Here is an 8,524-nt window from a genome sequence, read left to right on the forward strand (position 1 = left end):
TACAGTGTACTAGTGGATTTATGCCTCATTTGGAAGTGTTTTTGAAACGATTGAAACCCTTTTTGGGTTCAAAAAACACTTTAAGTGTTATCTGCAACAAACATCAGTTATGTGCTTCTTGTAGTACTTCAAGTGCTTTTTGTACGATTCACTTGCATTTTTACTATAGATTGGTTTTCAAAGCACTTCCAATCATTTTAAAGTTACTTCCAAATGAGCCCTTGGTCAATTTTGCACTCCTTCCATTAGGAAAATTGTTGTTAGATCTTCAACACATGGAAATGATTTTTTTTTTTTTTTAATGCATAGGATATTGTTAATTTTATGGGTAGAGAGTGTGATAACTCTCATAATGAGCCATAATGAGTCAGTTCTCACAATAGACTAGTAATAATAATTTGGTTTAAATCAAGTTTTAATGAAAATCGAACTTAAAATCTTTCACTTACGTATGAGGATGAATATTACTAAAAATGCAATACAAAATGGCAGAGCCGGCTTTTGGGGAGTGCTACCGGTTATATTGCACAGGGCTCCAAAATTTGGGGGGCTCCCAAAAATATTTTTTTTATTAAATATAATAATATAAAAAATAATATATAGAAATACTAATCAAATAATATATATATATATATTTGATGGGCCCAAAAAGTCATCATACTACTACCTAAAATCTATACGAAATTATATAAAATAATAATTACCAAAGGGCAAAGCTAATCGATTAAAAGTGGAGAACTCCATTGACCGAGGCAAACAATTCAAAGGCTCAAACTTCTTCTCTTACGCCAAAGTCTAATCGCTGCTTCCATTTTTTTTCTTCTTTCACACCAGACTACCAGAGCACTAGAAATCAAAATTCCAGACGTTGTCGTGTTCCAGTCTACTTCCCATTCTCTCTTCGTCCCATTGTTATATTTTCCACAAATTATTAAACCCTAATTTATAAATTTATGAAATTCAAGAGAAGCTTCCGAATCATGAAGACAATTCAATTGATCAAAATGATGTAGACTTCGATCAAAGTAAGATATTTACTAATTTAAGTATATTGACTTGAAATTTGAAGATTTGGGTATTTCTCATCTATAATGATTTGTTTTTCTTTTGTACTTTTCAAGGCAAAATCAAGAGAAGAACAGTCACAAAATATTGCTAGACGCACACACGTTACGGACTATCAGTTTTCTTTGTTCATACTTACTATAATTTTATTGTGATCTTATTTAAGATATAAAAGATAGCACCTACTAGAAAATATTCATTTGGCTACTTGAAGCGTCAAAGAAAAAGAAAAGTTGAACAATTGACTTAGTCTAAAAAAAAGAGCTATTGATAGGTTCTTTCTGAAAGAAAAAGAACCACAATTCAGTGGATGATTTAATTACGGAACGACATGATGACAATGAGAAATTAGTTGATGATTTGGGCAATGATGAAGTTGATGACAACCCTCGTGATAATGATAATCATGAGGATGCTCCTATTGTCACTGATCAACCGAGTGAGTCTATTTCCTCAAACATTTATGATCCTCAAATTTGGGATAGTCTTGATCCCAAATGGATTGATTTGTTGGCAGAAAAAGGTCCTGCAAGAGATCTATCAATTGAGAAAGGTCATACAGATTAGTTTAATAGGCGTTTTAATGCAGCCTTTTACACTCGATACTTATCCAATGGAAAGAAACATGATAGAGGCTAGTCTATTCAAATGGTGTTGATAAAGTGTTTTGCTTTTGTTGTAAATTGTTCAAGAAAGGGCCTCTCAAAGGTCAATTAGCAAATGAGATGTGACATCCCACATCGTCCAGGAAGGTGATCCTTAAATGTATATTCCCATCCCTACCTAGCACGAGGCCTTTTGGGAGCTCAGTGGCTTCGGGTTCCATGGGAACTCCGAAGTTAAGCGAGTAGTGCACGAGAGCACTTCCAGGATGGGTGACCCATCGGGAAGTTCTCGTGTGAGTTCCCAAAAATAAAACTGTGAGGGCATGGTCGGGGCCCAAAGCGGACAATATCGTGCTACGGTGGTGGAGCGGGCCCGGGAAGTGGTCCCGCCCAGGCCGGGATGTGACATTTGGTATCAGAGCCTAACCCTGGTCGCGAGTGTGCCGACGAGGACGTCGGGCCCCTAAGGGGGGTGGATTGTGACATCCCACATCGTCCAGGAAGGTGATCCTTAAATGTATATTCTCATCCCTACCTAGCACGAGGCCTTTTGGGAGCTCACTGGCTTCGGGTTCCATGGGAACTCCGAAGTTAAGCGAGTAGTGCACGAGAGCACTCCCAGGATGGGTGACCCATCAGGAAGTTCTCGTGTGAGTTCCCAAAAACAAAACCGTGAGGGCGTGGTCGGGGCCCAAAGCGGACAATATCGTGCTACGGTGGTGGAGCGGGCCCGGGAAGTGGTCCCGCCCGGGCCGGGATGTGACATGAGAGCTACAAAGATTGAACACATCTTAATGTGAGGCTTAAAGAGCATGACAACAATTTTGATCACATCTTGAACATGACCACTTGGATTGATTTGCATCTTAGATTGCAGAAAAACGAAACAATTGACAAAGTTGTGCAAGACTAGATCAAGAAATAAAAAGAGCATTGGAGGGAGTTACTACGAAGGTTGATTTCCATTGTGAAATATTTAGTTAAAAACACACTGGCTTTTTATGGAAATAACGATACGTTTTATCAAGAAAGTAATGGCAATTTTATGGGCCTAGTTCAAATGATGGCTGAATCTAATCCATTGATAAAGAATCATCTTCAACGCTTCCAAAATAATGAGATTCATTATCATTATCTTAGTCATACCATCTAGAATGAGTTGATATTGTTGATATCTTGTGAAATCAAAGTTGCAATCATTCAAAAAGTCAAAGAAGCTAAAAATTTTACCATGATACTTGATTGTACTCCTGATTTTAGCCACAAAGAACAGATGACCTTAATAAGATGTGTGGATATAAACAGTACTCCAATAAAAGTAGAAGAATAGTTTTTGCAATATCTAATTGTGAATAACACATCAGGAGAAGAACTGTTTGAAGAGTTGCAGAATGTATTAAAAGTTTTTGATCTTGATATTGACGATGTGAGAGGGTAAGGTTATGATAATAGATCAAATATGAGAGGGAGACACCAATGAGTACAAAAGAGGCTTTTGGATATAAATCATAGGGCAATGTACACTCCATGTGGTTGCCGTAGTCTTAACTTAACACTTTGTGATATGACAAACTCTTGTGGCAAATCGAAAGACTTCTTTGGAAGAAAATATAAGAGGACTAACTCTCAAATCATTGTCGGCCACACAATGGGAAAGCCGTGTTGTGAGTGTTAAAGCAATTCAATCCCAACCTCTACAAATAAAAAAAGTTTTACTCCAATTAGCAGAAAGTGACAATAACTTAGTAACAAGAAGTGCAGCTAAATCTTTGGCAACATATGACATTGGGAATCTTGAGTTTTTATTGAGCATGACTATTTGGTATGAAATATTGGCTCCTGTTAATGAGGTTAGCAAAGATTTGCAATCTATAGACATGCTTATTGATGTTGCTATAGAAAAAGTACAATGATTGATCGCTTATTTTAAAATGTACAAAGAAACTGGGTTTGCGGAGGCTATGATTAATGCTAAAAAACTTGCCATTGAAATGGAAATTGATCCTGTATTTCCTGAAAAGCATCAAGTTCGTAGAACAAGACATTTTGATAAGAATGAAGGTGAATCTAACCAACTGAACAATCAGCGGAGAAATCTTTTAGGGTTCATTACTTCTTATATATAATAGATCAAGTTATTGGTTCACTGAAGAGAAGTTTTGAAGAATATCAAGCGTATGATGATATATTTGAGTTTTGTTCACTTCAGAATGGTTGAATTCAATAGACAATGATAAATTGAAAGATTGTTATGGTTGGCTTCAAAACTTTCTCAAGAAAGATGAGCTCTTTGATGTTGATGGGAATGCATTATTAGTAGAGTTGAAACTTTTATGAGAGCGTTTGCTAAAAGAAATAAAAACATTCATTGACATATTGAACTACATGGAGATGATGCGTTGTTTCTCGACTGCAAGCATTGCATACAAAATTTTGTTGACTGTACCTATTACCGTTGCATCTGCAGAAAGGAGTTTCTCAAAGTTAAAGTTATTAAAATCATACTTGCGGTCAACCATGTTGCAGGAAAAGTTAAATGGACTTGCTTTGATATCGATTGAAAGTGATTTTTTAGACAAAATTGATTATGAAGGTTTAATTGATGATTTTGCAGCAAAAAATGCACGAAGAGCCATCTTTAAGTGAAACTTGAATGATAGACTTTTTTTAAGTTTTATTTATTTGGTTTCTTTAGATTGAACTTATCGTTAGTTATAAGTACTATGGTTAATTTGTAGTTTTCTTTACATTTAATAACATTTAGAAACAGATGGTTGGTTAGTTTTAAAGTTTATTTCAATATTGCGTTTTAGCATCAATATGTTATTCAATTTTTTTTAAGATGTCTTATAAGAATGGCCCCTTTGATAAATTTCACATAGGGTCCTTGAAATCTCAGAGACAACTCTGCAAAATGGATTTTTACAAAGGTTAGATCTTGCATAAAACGCATACAATTGAGTGAGACGTAATTGTCTGCAACACTTGCCACCACCACACAGAAATCATCGCTCCAAACCCACTCGAATGGGGAGTGTGAGTGTTGTTTGGTTCATAAAGAATTTGAACTTGAGACGTTTTTATTTTTATTTTTAAATACATGATCTATTTCAAACACATTGTTGATAGATTGATATCTCACTACAAAACTCGATATTATATGAGACGGTTATGTACTTCTACTCCGAGTCAAATATTATTTCAACCCATAATTAGTTGCTACTAAAAATGGATCGGCGAGAGTTCGTATTTGAATGGAGGTTCTATACCCGGAATCGCACCGTCTCAAAAGTCAAGCTAGCTACAATATAATATAAACTTTAAAATTAAAAATTCCCACGTAACGTTAATTCAACTCCCCGTTTAAAACAAAAATATTACACAAGTTTGCATCCATATGAAAAGATGTCGACCAATAGGAATCCAGTATTAGTCAATAGCGATCTGCGTCACCAATGTAAAATCAAATCACAACCGGACATTCAAAGGGAGAAAACACAACCAAGCCCCTCCTTGACCGTTAGATACAACTAAGAGAAAACACACGGATACTGAATTGCATCCGTCCGATCCCCTGCCACTTCACAATCACACCCTATATATACGCCTTAACCTGTTGAACGTCCAAAACTTTTGTTCGTTCGAAGAAAGAGAAGACCGAGGCGAACGGAGCGCGAAGCAAGCAGAGGTATGAATTTTGTTAGAAGGTTTTTTTATAAATTTAATTAATGTTTCTTACTTGAATTAGGGTTTACTTTTCATTTTCGATTCCGTTTTCTTTCTATTTTGATATGGATTTAGGGTTTTACATTGCTATCGTATTTTTATGTGAAGATCTAAAGATATGAAATAATTATGATATTTCAGTGTTATTATTTAGGGTTTTTCCGTATTTGAATGAAAATATTTCGGGGCTTCTGGGTTTTGGTTTAGCTAATAATATGGGATTAATGAAAAAACCTAATTTTATTAATTCGATTTCTGTAAACGTGATCTAGATCCGTATCTGTGGAAGGTATTGGTTGCTCGGAAAATTTGTTTCATAATTTTGGCTGAACAAATAGAGGGTATGATTTTTGTAAAGTGAAAGGGGTGGTTGTGATTAAATATATACTGACCTTCGTAATGCTGTGTGTATTTAGATGGCCCGTACCAAGCAAACTGCTCGTAAGTCAACTGGAGGAAAGGCTCCCAGGAAGCAGCTCGCAACCAAGGCTGCCCGTAAGTCTGCACCAACCACTGGAGGAGTCAAGAAGCCCCACAGATACCGCCCTGGTACCGTTGCTCTTCGGTAAGTCAATTGATCCTCTTTCTTCTGTTGTTCATTGTTGCTAAAGGTTTTCGGTGTTGTTTCTTGATGGGTATGTGGTTTGGTCTGAATTATGTATTGATTGGAATGTCTTGTGCAGTGAAATCCGTAAGTACCAGAAGAGTACTGAGCTGTTGATCAGGAAGCTGCCATTCCAGAGGCTTGTTCGTGAAATTGCCCAGGACTTCAAGGTATTTATTGTTTGTAACTTGTTAAGTCGATTTGGTTATGTGCCTCGAAGTGAATGCATTCATGAATTTCTATTTGGATTTTGTGTTTGCAGACTGATCTGCGTTTCCAGAGCCACGCAGTGCTGGCACTGCAGGAGGCTGCTGAGGCTTACCTGGTGGGTCTGTTTGAGGACACCAACCTTTGCGCTATCCATGCCAAGCGGGTTACCATCATGCCGAAGGATATCCAGCTTGCCAGGAGGATCAGGGGTGAGCGTGCTTAAGTGACCTGCCTGCCTTGCAACGGCGGGGTAATTGTGGTGGCTGCAGATGGGAATGAAGGCTGATATATATAATGCTTTCGCGGACAGAAGGGCGGTGTTTTTTGTGATAGGATGATAGGTGGCTAGGGTTTGGTACAAGATGTAGTCAGATATTATGGTTATAGGCAAAACAATCTTTAAGATATGCTGTTGCTTTTGGTTGGTTTGTTTCGTAGAATATGAACAACCTAGAGATGTTTAATTTGCGTTTTTTTGTTCATTTGGTTGTCTGCAGCCTCGCTATTGAACAATATTTCGTTGTAATCCAGTGTAGTTTGTTATTTCTCCTTGTTCCATCTTTAGGTATTTGCGTTGGATGGTTGATGATGAATGTTTGAATCGTTGAAATGGGTTGGTAATTTGAAATTTGATTTCAATTTTGTGATCCAACAAAATAGAATACTGGAATTTAGGTTTCTTTTGATTAAAATTGACCTGTCAAACGTTACTCCATCGAACGATTGAAGCTACAAGGAATGCTATCATTACTGTGTACTGGAAAAATGGGTCTTTTGGGGGAATCGGAAGCTGCCTGTTAGGAATGTGATGTCCTGGAATTCCATGTTAGCCGATGCGTCGAGAATGAGATGGTCGATGACGCTTTCAAGTACTTCCGACGGATGCCCGAAAAAATTGTCGCTTCTGGGAATGCTATGGTTTCGGGGTTTGTGAAATATGATGTGCTGGAGGAAGCTAGTAGGATATTTGAAGACATGCCGAGGAGGAATGTGATTTCTTCTACTGCAATGATTGATGGGTACGCTAAGACAGGGGAGAGAGAGAGAGAGCACTGTTTGATTGCAGGCCTCGCAAGAGTGCTGTTTCTTGGACAGCGCTGATTAGTGGGTATGTGGAGAACGGCAAGTTTGATGAAGCAAGGGAATTGTACGAGCAGATGCTGGAGAAAATTGCGGTTGCAATGACAGCTATGCTCACGGTCTGTTCTAAGGAGGGAAAGATGGAAGATGCCAGAGCTTTATTTGATCAAATTCAGTGCAATTCACTCTTCAATCTGGAGGAACCTTAAAATTTCTTAGTAGGGTATTCTACTTGCACTCGTGATGTAAGTGACAACGTTACAGCTCCAATCCTTACCTAATACGACATTGATTTGCTTGCACTTCTCGTAGTACTTCAATTAGGTCAACATCTTCCATGCCTAATGTGCTCACTGCTCAGGAAATGTTCTTCGAGTTTCTAAACCATTGTCCTAATTTATCAGGCTTTCCTTTTCTCCTTCAAATGTTTATCGAAAGCTTAACTAGTTTGTTGTGTCTGTGTCGATTTCTAAGGCATTGTCCTAATCACTTGTCCCCTGACATGCCTTTTCATCTACAGGCTATGCACAAAAGCTTGATATTGGTCTGCATCCACATAAATGGACCCTTGTTTCCGTTCTTGCTGCCTGTTCTAGTCTTGCATCGCTTAAAAACGGAAGACAAGCTCTTCTGCTCATTATTAAACATGGATTTGAATCAAACCTCTCCCTATATAACGCTTTGATTACCATGTACAGCAAATGTGGTGCGATCATTGATGCCGTGTGAGTTTTCAAACAAATTGAGCTTCCAGACCTCGTTCATGGAATACCATTATTGCTGCTTTTGCACAGAATGATCTCTATGAGAAAGCTCTTGATTTCTTCAACCAGATTGCGGTCTGTGGCTTAGAACCAGACGGTATAACATATCTTCGCTTGTTATCTGCTTGTGCTCATGCAGGGAAAGTGAACGAGAGCTTGAAGTTCCTTGGCTCGATGGTCTGTAGATACGGCATTGCTCCTAGATCGGAGCATTATGCTTGCTTGCTTGGCATTTTGTGTTGAGCAGGTCAGTTAGAGAAGGCTTGCAACACAATCCAACAGATGCCATTTGCAGTGTTCACGTAAACGTAGAAATAGGGGAGCTGGCTGCAAAGAATATATTAGATTTGAATCCTCGTAGTTCCGGGCCTTATGTCTGGTTGTCCAACATATTCGCAACTGCCGGACAATGAAGGGATGTTGCATCAAATTTATTCTCCAGGCCTGTTTTCCTAAACCCCATGGTCTAA

General features: G+C 38.1%; 1 protein-coding gene and 1 pseudogene across 1 annotated transcript; both read left to right on the top strand.

Moving 5' to 3' along the window:
- The first annotated feature begins 5,227 nt into the window (after positions 1–5,227).
- Positions 5,228–6,755, top strand: LOC137720542 (histone H3.3). Its single transcript, XM_068459627.1, has 4 exons — positions 5,228–5,358; positions 5,813–5,961; positions 6,080–6,170; positions 6,263–6,755. The coding sequence occupies exons 2-4, from the start codon at positions 5,813–5,815 to the stop codon at positions 6,431–6,433; spliced, it is 411 nt and encodes a 136-aa protein (XP_068315728.1). The 5' UTR covers positions 5,228–5,358; the 3' UTR covers positions 6,434–6,755.
- A 64-nt stretch (positions 6,756–6,819) lies between these two features.
- LOC137719871 (pentatricopeptide repeat-containing protein At2g35030, mitochondrial-like) lies at positions 6,820–8,524 on the top strand (annotated as a pseudogene).

Source organism: Pyrus communis, chromosome 16 (genome assembly GCF_963583255.1).
Source record: "Pyrus communis chromosome 16, drPyrComm1.1, whole genome shotgun sequence".
NCBI lineage: Eukaryota > Viridiplantae > Streptophyta > Magnoliopsida > Rosales > Rosaceae > Pyrus > Pyrus communis.